Source organism: Wolffia australiana, chromosome 3 (genome assembly GCF_029677425.1).
Source record: "Wolffia australiana isolate 7733 chromosome 3, ASM2967742v1".
In the NCBI taxonomy this organism is placed as follows: Eukaryota; Viridiplantae; Streptophyta; class Magnoliopsida; order Alismatales; family Araceae; genus Wolffia; species Wolffia australiana.
The window spans coordinates 13881897-13905844 of NC_135837.1; the positions used below are offsets into that span (position 1 = coordinate 13881897).

Sequence of the window (23948 nt, forward strand, 5' to 3'; positions counted from 1 at the left end):
TTTGAGTCCATACAAGGACTTTCTGAGGTGACATACATCACCCAAATTTTTACTCAAACAATATCCAGGGGGTGGAGCCATATATACCTCCTCTTCTAGCTCTCCATGTAGAAAAGCATTCTTCACATCATATTGGTACAACTTCCATTCAAATATCGCTGCAAGAGCAATCAGAATTCTGACTGTATTCAGCTTCGCTACTGGGGCAAATGTCTCATTGTAGTCAATTCCATATGACTGCGTATATCCTTGGGCCACCAATCTGGCTTTATGTCTGGCGATTGATCCATCTGAATGGTATTTGATGGTGAACACCCATCTGCTGCCGACTACCTTCTTTCCAACTGGGAGTGGGCCCACTTCCCAAGTACCATTTCTTTCTAGCGCTTCCATTTCTTCATCCATTGCTCTCTTCCACTCAGTAGATGACATAGCTTCTCTGACATTCTTTGGGACAGATACAGTCATCACAGCCTGGACAACTTGTTTATATTCTGGAGATATCCGGGTATATGAGACGTAATTACTTACTGGGTAGAGCTTGGTCTTCGTACACTTCCGAGCTCCTTTACTGATAGCAATTGACCATCCATTGTTACTTGGATTACTTTCTCCTGCTGGTAGTAGTTCTTCATTTGGAGCTTCTTCTAGTGCATGAGGCTCCTCCTCCTCAACAGGACTCGGAGCAGCACTAACCTCAGGTTCCTGTTCACTGTCTCTAAGTTCAGAAGGTCTGCTGAGTTCTCCACCATCGGCTTCCACCTCACTGGACTCCAAATAGATATCTGATCGATCTGTCTCGTCATGGAACATTCTGATTTCATCAAATTTCACGTCTGCAGCAACAAAGAACTTCCTTGATTCGGGATGATAACACCTGTATCCCTTCTGCGTGGTGGAATAACCTAGGAACACACACTTCACTGCCCTATGGTCCAATTTTCCTGCATTATGAACATGAACATATACTACACAGCCAAATACTTTGGCCGGCAGGTTAGTCCTTAACGATATATGTGGAAATTCAGAGGATAAAAGATCAATCGGGGCCTTAAGATCTAATGTTTTCGATGCTGTTCTATTAATGAGATGTGTGGCTGTTGCCACTGCTTCAGTCCAATAATGCTTGGGGCAGTTTCCTTGGAATAGGAGTGCCCTGGCAGACGACATAATATGGCCAATTTTCCTCTCAGCAAGACCATTTTGCTGGGGGGTATTGACACATGATGATTGATGGATTATCCCCTTTTCTTCCATATACTTGTTTACTTCTCCACAGAAATATTCTTTAGCATTATCAGATCTGAAGCGTTTGATCCGTCTACTGAATTGGTTATGGATCATTTCACAGAACAATATGATAACAGATGGGATTTCTGCTTTGATTTCAATAGATACACCCATGTATATCTAGAGAAGTCATCTACGAATAAGATGAACCATCTCTGATGTGCCAAGCCAGATATGGAGCAGGGGCCCCATACATCACTATGAACACATTCGAATGCCGAGGAGACCCTATGATTCGTACTTGGATATGATGACCTCTTATGTTTAGCAAATTGGCAGCTTTCACAATTAAGATGTTCAAAAATAATCCCCTTAAATAACTGTGGGTGTAATTGTTTCAAAACATGAAATGAGGGGTGTCCTAGTCTCCTATGGAGAAGCGTGACCCTTTCTTCACTCTGGGCAGCGTAGATCACTTTCTGCTCCCCATCTTCCCTTAGTACATCCAGCAAGAGAAGTCCCCCTCTCCTGCTAACAGACGAAATCTTCTGCCCGGTGTTCTTTATACAGAGAAGGCAGGAGTCAGAATCCAAGATAAATTGCCACCCAGTCTCATCTACCAGCTGAATTAAGGACAAAAGATTTGCCTTTAATTCAGGTACATGAAGTACCCCTTTCAACATATTTCCTTTAATCATAATTGTCCCTCTTCCTTCTACTTTTAAGATCCCTCCATTAGCAGTGAAAACTCTGAGGTTGTTTGTTTCAAGCTCATAGGTTTGAAACAATGATCTGTGGGGTAACATATGGTCTGTCGCCTGAATCTAAGACCCAAGATACCGAAATCGGTGTAATATTCTTAAAGGTGGTAAATGCAAAGTGCTTACCTGACTGTGCGAAAGATGTGGAGTTGATTTTCTGAAGGATCTTGTTCATCTCAGATTGTATAATCTTCTGAATGTCGCTTCCTGCATCGTCCTTCTCGGTGGCGGGTGGTTTTCCCCCTTCACTGGCCACGTAGGCCTTCTTCTGCTGACCTGGATTCCAGGTCCCCTTTCGGATTTGTTCTTCTTTCCATGCCAATCTCCTACAGTCCCTTTTAATGTGTCCGGGCTTCCTGCAATATCCACAGATTAGTTCTGAGGTACTGCCTTCTTTCGGTGTGGCCTTGGAATGTTGAGGAACTGAAGATGGTGCCACTGAGGAGGTCTGATTGCTCTGAGGTTCCTTCTTGGCCAAGTGAGCTGCTGCAGTAGGAGTGGAGGCTTCGCCTCCTTTGGTGCCAATTTTCTTTCGGCTCTCTGCCCCCTGAAGTTCTGAAATCGCTTCTGCTAAGGTGGGAAATTTTTCCCTGTGCAGCAGCTGGCTTCGGAGGGTCTCATACTCAGAGTTGAGCCCCATCAAAAATTGAAGAGTCCTGAACTTGATCTCACGAATGTAAGAGGGAGAATTTTTGTCACCAGTGGGCCAAAGGAGATCCAGCTCTCTCCAAATTGCTTTGATTCGTGCAGAGTAAGAGGATATTGACATACTTCCCTGCTTCAACGTTCGCTCTTGCTCTCGGAGATCGTAAACTCGGAAGTCACTGTGCATTTCTGCACAGGACTTGTTAATTTCTTGCCACAGATCTCGAACACAGCCGATCAGAATGTAGTCATCCTTCTGTTCTTCTTCCATGTTCTTGATCATCCAGTTCATGATGAGAGCTTCTTCAGACTCCCAGACTTCAATCCCAGCTCTGTCTTCTGACGGAGCTTCCTCAGTTAGATGCCTCCCAAGGTATGCCGCCTTGAGAGTCCTTTGAGCCATGGTGATCCACTTCTGGCCGTTGAGGCCGTTGTACTTCATGTCCAGGTCAGGCAGGACAGGCCTGGTCTGGACTGATGCAGTGACGAGGGCAGTGGCTGGGGCAGCTGGAGTGGCTGGAGCAACTGGTGTTGCAGCAGCCAGAGAAGACAATTCCTCAGATTCTTTTTCTGCCTTTGCAGCCATCCTGGTTCTGGATTTACCCATAATCTTAAGGAATAAATCCTTACCAGAAACTGACGCTTTGCTGCAGCTGATGCACACACCCCAGGGATGCAGAGAACTGCTGAGGTAGCCACCGACAAATAGGACTTCACAGAGTTTGAGGAGAACCCCCAAATTCAGGACTTCAAATATCCTGCTTCTTGACAGAAGACAGGAAACTAATCACTGCTGCAGAAGGAGGATTCAACTCAGAGAGATACAGAATCTTCTGAGGAGAAAACTCCAAAAAATCAATGCTTCAAATGGGTACTGGTCGAGCCTGCTCTGATACCATGTAAATTCTTGAGAGAGATGAGGAAATGATGAGAAGAAGAGGAGAGGAACACCAGAAAATAGGGCACAAAAAGGTTGGAATCTCCATTACTAATCCTTTGCCCTTTTTATACAAATATGCACTGAGGAGAGAGAGAAAAACAGTCCCTCCAATGGTCATATTTTTGAAAAATATGACCGTTGGGACCTATCACATCCAGCTGCCCTTTTTTGCAACTGGATGTCCAACGACTAGTTTTCCAGCCGTTGGAGTCTGGGCCTGATGTAAATCAGGCCCAGTATATATTAGGTCCTTAGTGGACCTAATATATGGCCCTAATGGGCCCCTCACTATTGGGCCCTTAATGGGCCCTTAGTGGGCTCTTAATGGGCCCTTAACGGGCCCTTATTTAGATTGATTTTAGTTAGGTTTTTTATTCATTTTCCTAGGGTTATTCTATTACATGTACATGGCCTTTGGCCCATAAGTCAGTCCAATCTGCCCTAAATGGGCCGTGATGATCTAACAAGGCTCTATAAATAGAGCTTAGATCTAGGGGAAAGAGAAAAGAGTTGTCCTATTAAATTTTTATGCGAGAATGTGCTCTTGAGAACGTTAGGGTGTATGGACCTTTGTATCTTGAGTATTTCCCATATTGGCCTTTATCTCTCCCTTTCTTCATCTCCGTATCTCTCACTCCTTCTATCCCGTTCTTTTGCATGTTACAATCCAAGAGAACTGCTGGTCATGTTGTTATTGTCAGATGAGGCGCAGCTGTCATTATGCTGCTTGGCCTTGAGCTCTTTCACCATGAAGAAAGGATAAAACATGAACATAATCTGGATTTGAAGACAGAGGATGTGGATTCATGTATAAGGATTTTAGATCACTGAGTCATGTTGACAATTTGAATTTTCTGACGTGGCCAAATTCAATAGAATCGCCTAGGTCTGTTTAGAGTTTTTGAAAGGAAAATCTTTACAAATATTAACATTTAGTTGAATGTGTTACCTGACAAAAGGGTACACATGCAAACATCCAATATGAATCAGTGCTCCAAAATGCATATAAATAGGTGAGAAAGCGTTCTCAATGCTGTGAGGATCTACAGACCTTTGGGAAGGGATGAACTCTTTGAGATGATTGTTTATGTCTTTCTTCCTTGTATTTTGAATAAAACCTTTCTTGACCTTGATCTCTTTATCTCATTCTCTCTTTCTCTCTTATTCTTTCCTTGTATCCAGAATAAAATCAAGCTCATAATAGTTACTCAATAAATCATTTGACTCCAGGGAGGTTTGATTTTCATATCCAACTGCCTGTTCCTGCTGCCTCTGAGCGTGGGGCTATCCTGAAGTACGAATTACACAAAAGATCAATGGATTGTTCTGAAGACATCATCTCTTCTGTTTCAGCCAAATGTGATGGTTATGATGCATATGATCTGGTATTTTTTTGCCCACATCCAGAGTGATTTTATTCTTATGATTCTATTCATATTGAGATCTAGTCCATCATAGTTATTGCTTTCCTGGAGATTACATGTTCTTTATGTTCATTTAAATATGGTTTCCATTCATATTTGGTCTTTCTGGTCCTGCTTCTCTTCCTTAATTGCTCGTATCTGCTCTTTAAGTTTTGCCTCGAGGCTCTGGGTTGATGCCAATGTGATTGAGACCACGATGAAGGTCTCTACCAAGGAATGAACTCGAAGAGGAAAATAAAGAGAATAATAGATGATAGATTGAAGAAAATTGGAAGATTACAGAGATACAGAGTGTAGATCGGCACCTGTAACTCCTAGGTTGCTTCTTCCCTGCCAACTGGCCTCTCATAGGGAGAATCTCCCTTACTGATTTGTGTAATTAACTACATTTTCTTGCGTGCCCTCATAATAGGGGGGATACCATGTATTTATCGAAAACTATCATAATGATTTAACAAAGTGATAAGTTCTTTTCAAGAATGTACTAAAGGTGAATTAAGAAGAGAACTTGGGAACCAGTGACACTTGTGGGAAAGGTGGCACATGAGATCCAAATATTATAAATACAAGCGAAGCTGGAGAGAGAGACATCTAAGACCTTTTTCGAGAAGTCGTTTCCCGACTTGGCAGATGTGGCTGAGGGCTGGAGTGCAGGAGAGGACTGCGACCAGAAGGGAGAAGAATCAACTGATTCTTCTCAACTGTTATCTCTTCATCTCTTTCCGATTCCTGTTCCATTTTTTTGTTCAAAGTCCTTGCTGATCCGAACAGAAATTTGATTCCTGGACATTCAAAATTATGAACTGTCAGTAATGAAGAGAAAAGAGAGGGGAGAGAGTGACACAGCCAGGAAATTGGGGCAAAAAACATCATCTATTATTTTCTTCAACAGGCCCCTTTATACCTTTAAACTAGAGAGAGAGAATCCCCTTAACGGTCATATTTTCGAAAAATATGACCGTTGAAGGAGATAGCTGTCCAACGGTCAGAATTTCTGACCGTTGGAGCCTGGGCCTGAGATATCTCAGACCCAGTAAATATTAGGCTCATAAAGGGCCTAATATTGGCCTTACTCGGACCTCCCACTAATGGGCCCTTAATGGGCCCTAAGTGGATAATTAGTGGGCCCTTAATGGGCCCTTCATTTTAGGTTAGTCTTTTATTCATAATCCTAGAGTTAATCTATTACACTTTACACAAAGGCCTCGGGCCCATTGGTTAGCTTAAATCCTAACACATATCTTCCATGATCTAACACCCCCCCGCAAGTTGGGTATAGATGTTGATCATGCCCAACTTGGACACCAACGCCTGAAATTGAGGGCCTGGGATGCCTTTCGTGAAGATGTCCGCAGTCTGCTCCAGCGTAGGTACATATTGTGGGACGATATGCCCCTCATCAATGTTCTGCTTGATGTAATGTCTCGCCACCCGTGCGTGCTTTGTGCGCTCATGTTGGACTGGGTTCTTCGCCATTGCAATGGCTGACTTGCTGTCTGACTGCAAAATCATACCCTTACGGTTGTATAAGTGTAGGTCCTTCAAGATGCCCTTGAGCCACATGCCGTCGGTTGTACTAAAGGCTCGAAGCTCTGCTTCAGCACTTGAGAGTGAAACTTCCTTCTGCTTCTTGCTTCGCCATGTAACGAGGTTACCACCAAGGAAGCTGCAGTACCCAGAAGTAGAGCGGCTGTCTTCGAAGGACCCTGCATAATCAGAGTCAGTGTATAAAGTAATACTTGGCTCACCTCCTGTTCGGAAAAATAGTCCCTGTCCAATAGTTCCTTTTAGATAGGCTAAAATTCTGTATGCTGCGCCTTGATGAGACTCCCGTGGGTCGTTCATGAACTGGCTCAGGGAGTTCACTGCAAATGCAATGTCAGGTCTCGTATGATTGAGGTACAGGAGCTTACCAATGAGTCTCTGAAACGATGTCTTGTCCACCGGAGCATCCCTCTCATGCTGCTGTGCCTTTAGTTTGACATTAATGTCAACTGGTGTGGCGGCTGGGCGGCAGTCCAGCTTACCGGTTTCTTTCAACAGATCTAGGATGTACTTGTGCTGAGACAGTACAATCCCAGTCCCTGAGTAGGCAACTTCAATTCCTAGAAAATAGGTTAGAGGCCCCAGTGATTTAATATCAAATGATGACGATAGGTACCTTTCCAGTTTCTGAATTTCTTCGTCGTCATTCCCTGTTATAATTATATCATCCACATACACAATTAATATTGCTACCATACCTTCCTTACCATGTTTTATGAAGAGTGTATGGTCTCCTTCACTCTGAAAGTATCCTGCTGTCAGCATGGCCCTAGAGAACTTTCCGAACCATGCTCTGGGAGACTGCTTAAGTCCATATAAAAACTTTCTGAGGCGGCAGACGTTCCTGGGATTGTCGCTCACCTGATATCCAGGAGGTTGTGCCATATATACCTCCTCTTCAAGTTCTCCATGTAGGAAAGCATTCTTCACGTCGTACTGGTGTAACTTCCACTTGTAGATTGCTGCCAGTGCAATCAGAATTCTGACCGTGTTTAGTTTCGCAACAGGGGCGAACGTTTCATTGTAGTCAATCCCATATGACTGCGTATACCCCTGGGCCACCAGTCTGGCTTTGTGCCTTGCTATTGACCCATCTGAGTGGTATTTTACCGTAAAGACCCATCTACAACCGACTACCTTTTTTCCCATTGGAAGGGTACCGACCTCCCAGGTGCCGTTCTTCTCAAGTGCTTCCATTTCCTCGTCCATTGTCTTTCTCCATTCTGGGGATGTCAGAGCTTCTCTGACGTTCTTTGGGATAGACACAGCTATCAAGGCCTGCACCACTTGATTATATTCTGGGGAAAAACGACTGTAGGAGACATAGTTGCTTACCGGATATAGTTTGGTCTTCGTACACTTCCGGGTACCTTTACTAACTGCAATCGGCCATCCATGGTTGCTTTGATTTGCTTCTTCTGCTGATATTTGTTCTTCGCTTACGGCATCCACTACCGAGTGAGGTCCCTCTTTTTCTGTCATATCCGGCACGGTGTTTTCTTCACGTTCCTCTTCACTATCCCTTAATTCTAGCAATCGACTGGACTTCCCACCTTCCGCATCTCCTTCCTCTGATTCCAAGTAATCTCCAGATCTGTCTGCTGTCCCATAAAACATTCTGACTTCGTCGAATTGCACATCTGCAGAAACGTACACTTTCCTTGACTCCGGATTATAGCACTTATACCCTTTCTGCGTGGTAGAGTAACCCAAAAACACACATTTCACTGCCCGATGATCCAATTTTCCTGCATTGTGGACATAAACATACACAACACAGCCAAATACTTTGGCCGGCAGGTTAGTCTTTAAAGTTATGTTAGGAAATTCAGACGATAAAATGTCAATTGGGGCCTTGAGTCCCAATGTCTTTGATGCTGTCCTGTTGATGAGGTGTGTGGACGTAGCTACTGCCTCAGTCCAAAGGTGTTTAGGGCAATTTCCTTGAAACAGGAGTGCCCTGGCCGACGTCATAATATGACCAATTTTCCTCTCAGCAAGCCCGTTTTGCTGAGGGGTATTTACACATGAAGATTGATGGACAATTCCCTTCATTTCCATGTAGTTGTTTACTTCTCTGCAGAAGTATTCCTTGGCATTGTCGGATCTCAGACATTTAATTCTTTTTCCAAACTGATTTTGAATCATTTCGCAAAACAACAGAATAATAGACGGTACTTCTGCCTTTGATTTCATTAGGTATACCCATGTATACCTCGTGAAATCATCTACAAATAGGACAAACCATCTCTGGTGTAATAATCCAGATATGGAACAGGGGCTCCATACATCACTATGAACACACTCGAAGGCCGAGGAGGCTCTGTGGTTCGTACTGACGTATGGGGACCGTTTAAGTTTAACGAATTGGCAACTCTCACAAATTAAGTTTTCAAAACAAATTCCATTAAACAAATGAGGATGCAATTGTTTTAAGGTATGAAATGAGGGGTGTCCTAATCTTTTATGGAGAAGGATGACCCGCTCCTCGCTCTGGGCAGCATAGACCATCGACTCCCCCCCTCCTTCCCATGATTCATCTAGCAGGAGAAGACCGCCTCTCCGGCTAACAGATGAAATCTTCTGTCCGGTGTCCTTTACACATAAAAAACAACAGTCAGAATCCAAGGAGAACCGCCATCCGGTATTCTCCACTAGCTGGATTAAAGACAAAAGATTTGCCTTCAATTCAGGTACGTGGAGTACCCCCTTCAGGACTTTCCCTTTAATGAGGATTGTTCCTCTTACCGGTAAGACTCCTCCATTGGCAGTGAAAACTTTAAGATTTCCTTTTTCAAACTCGTAAGTTCGAAATAAGGATCTGTGGGGTGACATATGGTCTGTCGCCCCTGAATCCAACACCCATGATACTGAAATAGGTTGAGAATTTGTAAAAGTAGTAAATGCAAAACACCTACCAGACTGCACGAGGGACGTTGAGCTCATTTTCTGCAGGATTTTGCTTACTTCCGTTTGAATCATTTTCTGGATGTCGCTCCCGGTTTCCTCCTTCTCGGTGGAGGGTGGTTGGTCTCCCTCGCTGGCCACATAGGCCTTCTTCTGCTGGCCTGGGTTCCAGGTCCCTTTCTTGATCTGCTCCTCCTTCCACGCCAGCCTTCGGCAGTCTCGCTTGATGTGCCCGGGCTTTCTGCAATACCCGCAGATAAGTTTTGAGGTATTACCTTCCTTTGGAGGGGCTTTGGGTTGCTGGGGAGGTGCCGCAGGCTGGGGCTCTCTTTTTGCTAGGTGGGCTGCAACGGTAGGCTTGGGAGTTTCTCCTCCCTTGCTACCTAACTTCTTCCTGCTTTCTGCTCCTTGGAGTTCTGAAATTGCCTCTGCTAATGTGGGAAATCTTTCCCGGTGTAGCAGCTGGCTCCGGAGGGTCTCGTACTCGGAGTTGAGGCCCATTAGGAACTGTAGAGTTCTGAACTTCACCTCTCGGATGTACGAGGGGGAATTTTTATCCCGTGGGCCACAGGAGATCCAATTCCCGCCAAATCGCCTTTAGCCTTGCTGAATAGGTGGAAATCGTCAGATTTCCCTGCTTTAGTGTCCGCTCTTGCTCGCGGAGATCATAGACACGAAAGTCGCTGTGCATTTCTGCACACGATCTGTTTACCTCTAACCAGAGGTCTCGGACGCTGTCGATCAAAAGATAATCCTTCTTCTGTTCATCCTCCATGTTCTTTATCATCCAGTTCGTAATGAGAGCCTCTTCCGACTCCCATACCTCCAATCCAGCATCATCTTCTGATGGAGCTTCTCCTGTCAAATGTCTCCCAAGATAGGCTGCCTTGAGAGCTCTTTGTGCCATAGTGACCCATATTTGGCCATTTATGCCGTTGTACTTCATGTCCAGGTCGGGCAGGACAGGCCTTCCCTGGACTGGTGTGGTGAACTGCATGGCAGCGGCTGAAACACGAACTGCTGGAGCTGCTGCTGGAGTGGAGGCAGCTAGGGAGGCTAGCTCCTCAGCTTCTTTTTCTGCTCTGGCTGTTGCTCTGGTTCTGGATTTTCCCATAGAATTTCAGGGAAAGGAACACAGAAATCTGAGCTCAAACAGAGCCTTAAACAAAGCTTCAATGAAGACTGCGATCAGGGCTTCAATAGACTTCGATCAGGGCTTCAAACAATGCTGCAGCAGGCTCAGATCGATCTCTGCTCTGATACCATGTCAGTAATGAAGAGAAAAGAGGGGAGAGAGTGACACAGCCAGGAAATTGGGGCAAAAAACATCATCTATTATTTTCTTCAACAGGCCCCTTTATACCTTTAAACTAGAGAGAGAGAATCCCCTTAACGGTCATATTTTCGAAAAATTTGACCGTTGAAGGAGATAGCTGTCCAACGGTCAGAATTTCTGACCGTTGGAGCCTGGGCCTGAGATATCTCAGACCCAGTAAATATTAGGCTCATAAAGGGCCTAATATTGGCCTTACTCGGACCTCCCACTAATGGGCCCTTAATGGGCCCTAAGTGGATAATGGGCCTCAATGGGCCCTTCATTTTAGGTTAGTCTTTTATTCATAATCCTAGAGTTAATCTATTACACTTTACACAAAGGCCTCGGGCCCATTGGTTAGCTTAAATCCTAACACATATCTTCCATGATCTAACATGAACTCTCTTGATTATTGTTTGATTGTCATTTTAGGAATACTCCTCAAGAAAAACATTGCAGGAATTTTTACTTTATACCTGACAGTATCACAAAGGTTTGACAGATGTGGTCAGTGAAAATACGGTTTAAAATCAGTGAAAAAGGAAAATATGACTGGTGTGTTTTTGGATTAATGACTTATTTTTTCTCATCCATTTTTGGGCTAATAAGTGGACATATAAATGAAGGATATTGGGCTAAGATCTTTACATTGGGTGCATCAGAAAGAACTACTTGGCCCCTGGCAGTCATATTATCTATGTGTTACCCCTCTTCCTATTTAAAAATGATAGTCCAGTCTTAACCGACAGTTATTTGAATGTCTTTTCAGTCAACATGTTTAATTGATGACTTTACTCGCACTATGCGATATTTCGTTATTTATTAGCACTCATGCTCACTCTTTTTAGATACTTTGCACGTCATTCCATGTTTTTTTCATCCTTTAATGAAATCAAAGTTTTATCTGGCAGGAAACTTTGGTGGACCGGGCTGTTCACTCCGCAAGCAGCCGTTTTCTGCTTTCTCATCTTGTAGTCCACGAGGATGAAAAATCATCATTGTTAGCGGAAGACTTTGAAGAAGCTATGAATGGATTTGTTCCAGTTGCCATGCGGGGGCTCACCAAACCTGCATCTGAAGGTGGGCGTAATGGCTGGGAAGATGTTGGAGGCCTCAGTGATGTTCAAAAAGCAATAAAAGAGGTTTAATTTGATCTTTTTACCATACTTAATTGGATTGGATTTTGTCGTAACTATATGAGAAATGACATAGAGTAATACTTTCTGAAGATTTTTTGTAAAATATATGCTGCTTAGTTATCTTTCTCACCGGATATTACTTAGAGTTGGGATTTTCTAAACTTCCTTTACCAATCTAGCCAATCATCTGGACATTCTAAAAGAACCATCGTTTCAAGAGAAGCCCAAGTATGCATTTTGGGAAGTTTCCCTTATACCGATAACATTGACATAGGACGTATTTTGATTGCTGTGAGAATGAAATTTCAATAAATACCAGGCGGGAAAAATACATTAGGTCCCAATATTAGCTATCGAGGAAATTATAAAAACCTATGAAATAGTTCTTGTATATGGAATTGCCTTCTCCACAGTGCAAAACAACCGAAATTTGTTGCTCAACTGTACCCTTCTCTGGGAAAAAATCCCGAGTTGGTTACAACTCCAGACGCCAAAACCGTATTGTTTTAATTGCTCCTTTATCCCTGCCATGCACTTCGCATTATCCTTTTTGTCGTAATGTTAGTTAATTAAATGTATATCTGTAATGTTTTCCCTCCTTTTCAATTACAGATGATAGAATTTCCTTCAAAATTTCCAAATATCTTTGGCCAAGCACCTTTAAGGTTGAGGTCAAATGTCCTATTGTATGGGCCTCCTGGATGCGGCAAAACCCATATTGTTGGTGCAGCAGCTGCAGCGTGTTCCTTAAGGTTCATATCCATCAAAGGCCCTGAGTTACTGAACAAATATATCGGTGCCTCTGAGCAAGCTGTAAGATTTCTTAAATGGAGGCGCGCAAATTCATTTTTTCTCTTTGAGATTTCTTTTGGTGAAACATTCATAAATTTTTTTCGTTGATGTCTGAAATTCGAAGTTCAACATGATACCATTTCAATTACTAGATTAGACCTAAAGAAATAGGGATAAATTGGAAGAAGGGTAGGTTGGATTATAATGAAATAGACAACAAAATATTCAACAGACAAGGCTCCCTGGGTCTCTTTTCCTCTGGGCTTCTGAAGGAATATCTTTTTGCCTCTTATTTGCCTAACCGATGTGTTGGTGCCCATCTAAGATTCATACCCAAATATAACTTCCCAAACATTGACTTCCTTATTATGACCTATGTTATCTTCAACTCCCGATGCCTTTCCTGTTCGGGTCACTCTATTCTCTTCAACTAATAAAATGTCCTGGTCATTCTCTGAACCGGCACTTAAAAATCTTGTAATTGTCTTTGTTTACTCTTAATGAGAGAGCAACGATGGATGTGATGATGATGGAGACATTCATGTAGGTCTCAACTGAGGATAGGTATTTGTGGGAAAGGGAGGGTAGGCTATATTGATGGAAAGAGGTAGCTCCCACTGGCTAACAATTCCCATACTTCTGAAATCCAGGTTCGTGACTTATTTGCAAAAGCTGGTGCAGCTGCTCCATGTCTTTTGTTCTTTGATGAATTCGACTCTATTGCTCCAAAGCGAGGGCATGACAACACTGGAGTCACTGATCGCGTAGTCAATCAGGTTTCTTCTCCACACCTGGTTCTGTGTATCATTTTATGAAAATTATTGTTGTAGTCTTTTATGTAAATGGGTCCTACTCATCTAATGGTTGATTATCATATAATCTTTCACTATTCTGTGCAGCTGCTTACAGAGCTAGATGGCGTGGAGACTTTGACTGGGGTATTTGTATTTGCGGCAACTAGGTTGGTTTTATTTTATTCTGTGATAGAGCGGATTCATCGTTGTTACTGGCACATCCTGTAACTTAATAGTTAAGTTCTGTTGGAGTATCGCATTGGCAATGTTTAACATAGACAAATAATCATTTTCTTGAAAAAAAAATAAAAAATACAAATAATCATTTTCTTCAACTTTAGAAATAGAAAAATCCATATGCACCATAAATTGAGGATGATTAAGTCAAAATATTATGTTCTTTCTTGCGTTATGTTATTTATTCATTATTTGAGTTCTTTTCATCTGTTCTTTTTAATAAAGATCAAGAAATGCAACTTACAGATGTAATGTCGCAATTCCCCAGCCAGATCCTTCTTCGGACTTCCCAGTGGACGTTGATACTCCTGTAACTAGCCCCTCTTGTTGGTATGAACGTCCTCAGAAGACCCTTGCCGCATACAACTGGTCTCTCCAAGATCTCCTACACCCTCCAAGAAGTCTATCTGCCCGCAAATGCCTTTCTTGGAGGTCTCACCTCTTATTTATTGGCATCCTTTATTCCCTTACCACTCCCAGTCTTAGTGGCCACGTCAGCACCACATGGGGCATCAGGTCCCCTGGTGCCTGTTGACTGGTCAACATTCTGTTAGCAGGCCCATTATGTTTTCTTTATGTCTTCCTGTATCTGGCCCAACATGAGGCCCATTATGTACAACCCGTATACCCTAATATATATGGGGTACTCGGGAACAGTTGAAAAAAAGCATCTCTAACGTTTTTTCTTGTTCTCCTGGTGGGTTCATCTCCTTCCACCTGTCGTCTAGGGGAAGTTCACACATTCTTTATTTGGCACCCCTTTCTTTTTATCTTCTCATATACTCCAATGGGAACTGTATCAAGATCACACAAAGTCGGCGACCCTCCTGATGAGATAGAATATTAAATAATTGGAACCGCACATCTCTCAATAGTACTGGCCAAACTACTTTCTGGGGCGGAACATGAAGTGAGTCCATGCTGATAAATGATAGCCAGAAGCATGACCTCAATCAAGAGATTGGGGCCCGAATAATTTTTCTTGCTCATGTGACTATTTTTTATTGTGTCTTTAAAATATGAAAATACTTTCATCCAAAATTAAATGTTAATCCTTTTATGTGGTGAAAACAGCCGACCTGATCTTCTTGATGCTGCGCTCTTGCGTCCGGGGAGGCTTGATCGACTACTATTTTGTGGCTTTCCGTCTTGGCATGAACGGCTTGATATTCTCAAGGTTCTCTCGCAAAAGGTAAGTTAAGCCATTTCTTTTCTCTGAAATGTTTTTTCCGTGATCATCTTTTTCCTCAAACAATAGTGGTGCAAACTAAAGTACATGCTGTTTCTCTCCCCTATATTAGGTCCTAACTTAAGTACATGCAGTTACCCAGTCTATTCTCTCTCTCTCTCTCTCTCCTATCTGCACTTTGTTCTCTTTGGGAGTACCATCATTTTTTTACATTTTCTGCATGATATCAGACCCCTATGACTCCATGTCTATCCATACGTCGCAACCCCTCTCTATCACACTGAGATACATTGCACTTGTACATGCCGTGTCACCAGTTACTTTGTGCTGTCTTAAGCAATATAATTACATTCTGAGCCAACAGATAATGGCCGATTTGGAGTACCAGGTCAAGATCCATCTTATTATGGATCCACCTCCCCAAGACCTGGCCCAGTAATGTGTGTGGAAATGCAAAGAATCTGAGCTCTGAGCTACTTTTTGAATTCCATAGGAAACAATCGGGAGAACATGGTTGCCCACTTTGCTACATGGAAGCTTCTATGGGAGATGCTTTTGACAATAAGCTCCATTAACCTCTTTTGTGTGATCTGACAGTTGCCTCTTCATCGTAAATTTGCAAGGACATCCATATTAGGTCATAACTTTACCCTCTTATTCCTCTGATGAAATTTTTCCAGACTGTGCAGAAGCCGTAGAAGCAGCTCAATGTCAATATTATTTTTTGTGGCCTCCACGTGGAGTATGATCCCACTTGGTATCGAATTTTTGACCTGCTTTGAGATGCCTTCATTACAGAGATTTATCGGGCTGTGAACTGTGCAATTCTGACCACATTGCCAGTTCTGCCCTCTGTTCCCTTAGCAAACATCACTGCCCAAGCTGCTGCTTAGCCGACCTTTGGGGATTGTGTGGCTCTTGGTCATGATTGTGAAGAGCATAGGCGGGTTGGGTGGAGGCCATGGTAGACCACCTCATCCAGGTTGTTTGGTCTCTGAATGCAGACACTATGGTCATAAAGGTTGTACGTGAGACACATATTATGACCTCTGAGACTATCCTCCTCAAGTACAAGTTACTTCGTCATCTGATGATCTGGATGTTTGTTCCATACAACCCCAGCACCCCTCCCACTCCACTAGAGGATTAAGCGCAGGACAACTGGTGGCTGATGCAATCATCCCAGTTATCAAGAAAGAGGACGGGAAAGCAGTTCATAATTACTGATTGTATAATTACTATACAGAAGAGGACATTATTTGGGGGACAGGACAATGAGTCGTTTTAAGGACTTCGGGCCTATGGCAACTGGCCAGTGTAGAGGAGACTCTTTGATTAAGTCACATTTTTCTTTCTTTCTTTCTTTCCCAATTCTCTTTCTCAACTTATTCAGATCATTTGACAAAAAAATTACCAATCAATATTGTATCATCACTCAATCCACACAGTAATATTTTCGGAAATAGATTCTATGTTGTTTAGTTCATTTGCGCTTCACACTTCCCATAGTCTCTCAGCATACTTGAGTTGCTTATTCAGTCAAAATTGTTATGTTCTCTGGATGTCCTGACCCTTCATTTTCAGCCATGGATGAGTAGTTTTTTTGTGACTCCACATTATAGATTATTGCATCTAGCTCAACTTATCACATTATAGGTACATGTGGTACCTTTACCTCCAATCTGGTTACCCTTACAGGTGGCTCCCACACCTCCACCATTGCATTTGTTACTCCACCATTTCGCATCTTTTTTTTCTTCTGTTCATCCTTATTTCTCCCGAATTTATGTTGAACCTCATCTCCATCAGTAAGTTGACTTGTAATTGTGGAGTCCCCATCACCTCTTTGCCTGATTTTTTCCTGGACCCGAAGACTGGGAGAACGATTGGCAAAGGATATGAGTGCAGGGTACTAGACTGCCTGGAAGGCTGATTCTCATTGATTGCACATCAGCAGCACCACCCATCTTCATAGCCTCCTAGGTCATGCCGCGATTTGCAAGCTCCAACTTCTTGAGCCACAATATTAAGTCCAAAATTCTTTGGAATACTCCCCTGTTTTCTGTGGCAAACAGCCACATTCAGTTCTTAGTCCTAGTGGTCATCGATCATCCTCCCATTTGCTCTTGTCGTGCGAATAGAGCAGGAATCAACATACCAAAATGCATCTGGAAATACGCATAGAATATGCTTAATATACAAAATGACCTTGAGTGATCCTCATAAGGTAACCCAAATAAGCCTCTCCTCTGCCCACCCAGCCCAGTCTGCCTGGCTGGGCCAGCTCTCCAGCACAGGATACATGCCTCCTCCCCATCCAGACACATGTCAGGCAGGGTCCCATCTGAGCCCATCCATAGATCCAGTTGTGGTTTAACCCTGGGACCAACCCAAGGTACGCCAGGCCAGGCCAGAATAAGGAGTGTTAATGCCCATTTTGGGAACAAACTTTTCTTAATGATGGAGATGGCAAAGTATTTGATATGATCCCCACCATATCTAGAGGTATTTTCATTGTTACTCCAACTAGGGGATTTTTGTCATTTTATGTTCAGGAAATTTTTGGTTTCAAATAGTCATAGATTTTATCTTGGGAGGGCAACAAATAAGAATATTTAACTGTGTTTGGTTATTGTATCTCTGAGATTTTTTTTCTCGACAACAATCTTACCGTTGTTTTCCCAACTCTATTCCTCCTCCCCATAAGGACAATCATCATTATGATGTGGCCTTGTCTGTTGTTGACAAGAATTTCTCTATGGCCTCCAGCAGTCAGTGCTGGCTAGATTTAGCCAGCTCAGCAGCACATTTTTGGAACTTGATTTCTCTCTTTGCCACACAGATCATTTGATCTTCTTAAGTCACACCTCCTTGGGTTATCAATTGCTTCAGGATGATATGATAGCTCTCGTATCTTAAGCCCACAAAAGACATTTTCATCTTTTGTTTCCTTCCTGTATGTTCTTTAAAGATGTAGCCCTCCTTGTTGAAGAGCGGGATTTCAGACTGTATTGGAAGCATTAATCCAAATCGACGACTTCAACATTGCCGGAATCCATTGACATCCCCCCTGTCGTGTCTCGTCCACTTGGCGACACTCACCTCACCAGCCTCCCATCATCTTGTTCCCTTGGCAGCAACCACCCCCACCAGGTTCCCCCCCTCGACCCAGCTAATGATATGAACCACATCAGTTCGTATCAGATGATAGACCATTTACTGTTACAGTTATTGAATTCTTCCTCAAGGTCCAAGATTGAGGAAATTTCTCTTTAGTAGTTACCTTTTTTGGCTATTTTCATCTTATATTCTTAGAGTTCTCCAGGAATACCGAAGTGCAGCCATTTTTCTCTGTAAATCCCTTAATTTTTGCCATTTTCTTTGTCAACTCTTAACAAAAATGTCAGAAGTTACTGTCCCAAATAATCATTATTGTTATTGAATCTAACTTTAGGTTGCCATGAAGTGTTTAAATCATTTATTGTCATCCAGTTGATACCCTTCTCCCTATTGTCCTTTGGAAAACAACCATGAAAGTATAGTGCTGGACGATGGGAGAAGCCTGCCGCCTGTAGGCTAAAGTAGATAGGGTTGAGAAAACATTCAAGGGATCGAATGAGATGGTCTCATCTTTCGATTCATAGCGTGATAAGCACAATTAGGACCAATCTGAAAAAGGCCCAGGAAGGATGACTCTTTTACTTCGAACCTCCTCTTTTCTTCAAAAGAAAATATAAATCATATATGGCTAGTTTCACTATTTACCTATAATTCTGATCCCTCAAGCAAGGTTCCCACACATTAGGTAATTGAAAGTATTTTTTCCTCATCATTCTTTTTGAGAAACCCGAGCCTAAATATTACAAGATAACATGCCATATAACCATCGATTTGTTACTAAATCTCCTTGTTTATAGAAATTTCTCTCCCAAAGTTATCTTACATATCATAATTCCTGCAGCTCCCATTGGCTGATGATGTTAGTTTGGAGGCGATTGCTTCAATGACCGAGGGCTTCAGTGGGGCGGACCTTCAGGCACTTCTCTCAGATGCTCAGCTTGCATCTGTCCATGAGATCCTCGACAAAGACGGCCCAGAAAAGCATGACATGAAGCCCATTATTAGCAATGAACTCCTCAGGAATGTCGCAGTGAAGGCAAGGCCATCCATTTCTGAGGCAGAAAAACAGAGGCTTGACGCTATCTATGGCAACTTCTTAGATTCTAAGAAGCCTGCGGCTGTTCAGGTTAGTGTTTGCCTATACTCGTAATTTCTTGTGTCTTAATTTATCTTAGCGCATGCGACATGTGCATAAAAAGATGAAATGGCAGTATCAACATTTTTCAGAATTGTTTTCACTTCTTCCGAGGAGATAATCTGGGGGTTATCATGGGTGATTTTGATAAATACTTGCACCCATCACATCATAATGTTTTGTGCATGAGGTTGAAATGGCATCATCAAAATTGTAGAAATAAAAGTCACACAAGTGGAAAAATTTGATTGCTTCGTTGGAGAAAGACATAATATGTGGGTTGTGGTGGTTGATTTCCAAACCTTGGCGGGCCAAACATTGGCAAGAATGTTATGTGAATGAGGTTGAAATGGGGTTATCAAGAAAATAGATCGGAGAAGCATATTTTGTGAAAAATTTGGTCGCTTCTTCGAGTGAGATGAATTGGGGGTTATTATGGTTGATTCCCAAAAATATATGTACCCATAATAGATAAAGAGGTTATGTTCATGAGATGAAATGACACCATGAAAATTTTAGAACTTCTTTGGAGAAGGAGATGAATTGGGGTTTATCAAGGTTGATTTCTGAAACTGGATGCACCCATAATAGATCAGAATTTTATCTGCATGAGATGAAATGACATCGCCACAATTTTAGGACAGGAAATAAAATGTGTGGAATACTTTATAGCTTCTTCAGAGCGGATGAAATGGAGGTTAACATGTTTGGATTTTCAGAAGAAACACGGATTAAGTGAATGGACTTCTTGTGGGAGATGATGGCCAGGTAGATGGACTGTGCCAGATTTTTAGGGTTTTTGAAATGGGTACCGGGCAAAGCTTTTTTGATGGATTGGATTCAACCATTTCCATAGAAATTCCAGCCCAAAACACCCTGGATAGAACTTATACCTCCATTAATCTGTAGTTATCGATTGTTCTGACACACTACTGCTATATAAGGCAAACTTATCTCATAATCTGCCAGTCATCTCCTCTTATTATTTCTATTGATGTTCTCATCCATCTTGAATAACTTTTTTATTGCAGTCGAGAGATAAAGGCAAAAGAGCAACACTAGCATGAAGATCTTCAGCTGGCAAGTTTTTCCGAGGCTTTAGAATTTAATTAGGATGCGTTTCTTCTCTGATTTCCTCTAAATTATGGAAATTTTTTTTCGTTTTAGGGCATGGCGATCTTCCATTCCATCTCTCATCTGCCACGTGGCCCATGAATCTTTTCCGAATCTCTCATGCTTGTTCAGATCAATATATATACATGTGTATGTCTAGCATATATCAATAACAAGGTTTTATTTTTAATATGCTACGTTCTCCCCATTTAAATTGTTCTCATGTATCATTATCAATCTCTCTGTAATTACAGATGGGAAATCAAGCATGATTAAGCGGTTATAATCTGGTTGAGGAGCAGAAACCCTAATTTTGGATAACCTGATTCATTCCCTGATGTTGAGCTTTTTTTCTCACTTTCTTGCGTACAAAACATAGATGTGAATTTATGTGGTCACTTTACTTATATATTCCGACGTCAGTCAAATTTCTAGGCAAGATTAAAACCTTACTTTTCTTATTTATAACGCAGGAAGCATGTCAAACGAATGCCGGAGTCATCCATAGAAATTTCACGCATTATGAATGATATTTACAGATTTCTTTTCTAGATTATTAAATTTTGTTTTATTTGAGGTAAAAAAATTTTACTTCATTTTAAAAAAAAAAAAAGATGAAGTAGCATTTTGGGTTTGAGGGGACTTTTGAATTTCTTTTTGCTTCAAAGTATTTGCCAATTTAGACAGATAATTGTAGAGCAGAATGGAGCAGAAGGAAAAGAGAGAAAAGACAAATTTTATTCAGAACAATGACAAACATTACAGCAGTACATGGGTAATATTTATACTAGCCCTCTAACTGCTAGTTTTTCTAACGGCTAGTTAACGGCTAGTTTGACTAGCCGTTAGTGGTCCAATCTGGTACCTAACCAGATCGGATAGTGGACTTAAGGGCCCGATATCCTCCTGAGTATATTTGGGCCCATTAATCTTTATTTTCATATCCTTATTTAGCCCATATATCCAACACTCCCCCTCAAGTGGAGGAATGTATATTCATCATTCCAAGCTTGAACATCAGATATTGTGTTCTCTTGATTGGTAAGCCCTTGGTGAAGATGTCTGCACATTGCTCCTTCAAACTTATATACTCTGTCTTCAAGTTCCCTTGTTCCAAATGATCTTGTATATAGAACCTGTCGACGTTCACATGCTTCATTCTATCATGGTCAACTGGATCATGTGTGTCAGCCGAGATAGCCTATCTTTATTTTACCTCTTTCTATTTCTTGTTATTTCCTCTTTTTACTATTTCCTATTTCCAGACTAATGGGCCTTGCTGTTAGCCCAAATTCGTGTACCCATGACCTGGTATTTAAACCAGGAATGTCAGTGTAATTGTGTGGTTGTTCAATCCCGCTACCCCTAGGGTTTCTAGCAAGAGTGACCTGAGGATAGCTGTTCCATTGGTGAACAACAATGTGCTATACTGATAGCTGACTTATTGTCTCAGGGAATGATAATTGGTCTAAAATATGTAATCTTCAAGTCTTCCAATAAGTTCTTGATCCATATTGCTTCGTCAATTCCTTTTGACATAGCTCGGAATTCAGCTTCAGTACTGGATTTTGATACCACACTCTGCTTCTTGCTTCTCCGGGTTACTAGATTTCCTCCTAGCATTGTGCAGTACCCAGTAGTTGACCTATAGTCAAGACGAGAACCGGCAAAGTCAGAATCAATGTATAAAATGAGATCAAGTTTACCTGTCTTTCTGTATGTGATGCCCAGTCCTGGTGTTCCCTATAAGTACCTGAGAATTCTGTTAGCAGCTTGAAAATGGGAGTTTCTAGGTGAATGCATAAATTGACTTAAAACATTTATAGCATATCATATATCTGGTCGTGTGTGTGACAGATATAATAGTTTTCCTATGAGACTCTGATATGAGTTAATTTCCACCTTAGGTTCATTTTCATTTAGAGTTAATCTATGATTGACTTCGATCGGTGTCTCATTTACATGGGAATTCATCTGTTTTGTTTCATCCAAGAGGTCGAGTATATATTTTTGTTGTGTCATCAAAATACCCTCACTCGATCCAGCAAATTCTATGCCTAGAAAATATTTTAGGGGTCCTAAGTGTTTAACTTGGAAATTTCTACTCAAGTGATCTTCAAGAATTTTTATTTCTCCTAGATTGTTTCCAGTGATTATAATATCATCTGGATATTCTATTAAAATTGTTAGTAAATCTTTTGAATAATGTTTAAAAAACATAGTATGCTCTCCATTACATTAGTTGTACCCGAGCCCCTTTCATAGTTTGAGTAAATCTCCCAAACCAAGCCCTAGGTGATTGTTTTAACCCATATCGGGCCTTTCGAAGTCTACATACCTTCCCTTTGTTCTGTTGATCTTCATACCCTGGGGGAATATCCATGTAAATCTCCTCCTTTAAGTCTCCATTCAGAAATGCATTTTTAATGTCATATTGGTTTAATGGCCAATCTAAGTTAACTGCTAAGGAGATTAGGATTCTGATATGATCCTCTAACCCAAAGGGTATCTTAGGAAGTTTAGCCCACTAGGGGCATTTTAGTTGTTTCATGTTTAGGGTAGATTGCTTCCTTTTCTTATAAATATGTGTAGCCCTCTCTTGAGGAGGGCAGTCAAGAATTAAGGTAAGATCAGCCCTTGGCTCACTCTCTCGATCCTCCTTATCTCGGTCCCGTCCCCCCTGACCGTCCAGCGTTCCCCCATCCCCGCGATCGTCTCACCGGATCTTCAGTCGGCTCTCCTCCAATCCGATCCCTACCTCTGCCGTTCGGTTCCTTTCTAGTCTCCGACGATCCCCGTCCCCGCGATCGTCAACCCTTCACCGCATCATCAGGCGGCTCGTCATCGGCCGATCCCTACCCCCTCTGCTCGGCCTTCTCCCGATCCTTCCCGTTTTGACTCTCCTACCCCGAGAACGTCTACCTCGCCTCGCCCTCTACCCTCCTTCCGATACAAACCTAGATCAAGGTTCGTATCAGATTCTAATAGTATTGATCTTAGCAACTGTGGCAAATGTGTCTTGATAGTCGATTCCATATGTCTGAGTGTACCCCCTTAGCTACCAGTCGTGCCTTATATCTATCTAAGCTTCCATCTGATTTACACTTTATAGTGTAAACCCATCTACAACCCACATATTTCTTATCTTTAGGTCGATCAACAATCTCCCAGGTATTATTTTGTAGTAGAGCTCTCATCTCCTCATCCATTGCTTCCTTCCAATTGGTATTCTTCATAGCTTCCTGTGGAGATTTGGGTATTGATACATCTTGGATTTTTGTGAGAAACACCTGGTATTTGGGTGATACTTTTTGATAATTTAGATAAGTTTCTATGGGATACAATACAGTTTTTACACACTTTCTAGTACCTTTCCTTAGAGCAAACGGCCAATGATTTTCTTCATCGTCGGAGTCAGCTGTCTTGTCACTAGATATCACTCCCCCTTCATCGGAGAGTTCTCCCCCTTCACCCAAGTCCATGGTTTCGACTGTTTTATCTTTTTTCTTTCTCTGATAATATTTAGGATATGGTATGATCTGAGGTAATTCTCCCATTTTCTCAGTCACATCGCTGTGTGATATTCCATGTTCAAATTCCTGTTCGACTCTCTGTGGATTGACCTGAGGAATGGTCTCAGGTTCATGTTCAAATATTTGATA

General features: G+C 42.0%; 2 protein-coding genes across 4 annotated transcripts in view; one reads left to right on the plus strand and one right to left on the minus strand.

The window, feature by feature from the left end:
• The window catches only part of PEX1 (peroxisome 1), a 35108-nt gene extending 14371 nt beyond the window's left edge, over positions 1–20737 (plus strand). The window contains exons 10-19 of one of the 3 annotated variants that reach the window (XR_013580899.1): positions 4807–4961; positions 11679–11909; positions 12519–12719; positions 13349–13474; positions 13598–13659; positions 14804–14921; positions 18880–19164; positions 20205–20253; positions 20341–20436; positions 20541–20737. Coding sequence is in view for 1 of the 3 variants with exons in the window: in XM_078572598.1 (XP_078428724.1) it covers positions 4807–4961; positions 11679–11909; positions 12519–12719; positions 13349–13474; positions 13598–13659; positions 14804–14921; positions 18880–19164; positions 20205–20240 (1214 nt within the window). In the remaining 2 variants the exon portion in view is untranslated. Of the gene's footprint in view, positions 1–4806; positions 4962–11678; positions 11910–12518; positions 12720–13348; positions 13475–13597; positions 13660–13997; positions 14162–14803; positions 14922–18879; positions 19165–20204; positions 20254–20340; positions 20495–20540 lie in introns of those variants that run through there. The other 2 variants (XM_078572598.1, XR_013580900.1) reach the window with 2 other exon arrangements.
• On the minus strand, positions 1396–3222 carry LOC144700456 (uncharacterized). The gene is made up of 2 exons (XM_078571856.1): positions 2118–3222; positions 1396–1790 (listed from the first exon to the last, which is right to left on the minus strand). Exons 1-2 carry the CDS (start codon positions 3220–3222, stop codon positions 1762–1764), a joined length of 1134 nt encoding a protein of 377 aa, XP_078427982.1. The 3' UTR covers positions 1396–1761.
• Positions 20738–23948: the final 3211 nt, after the last annotated feature.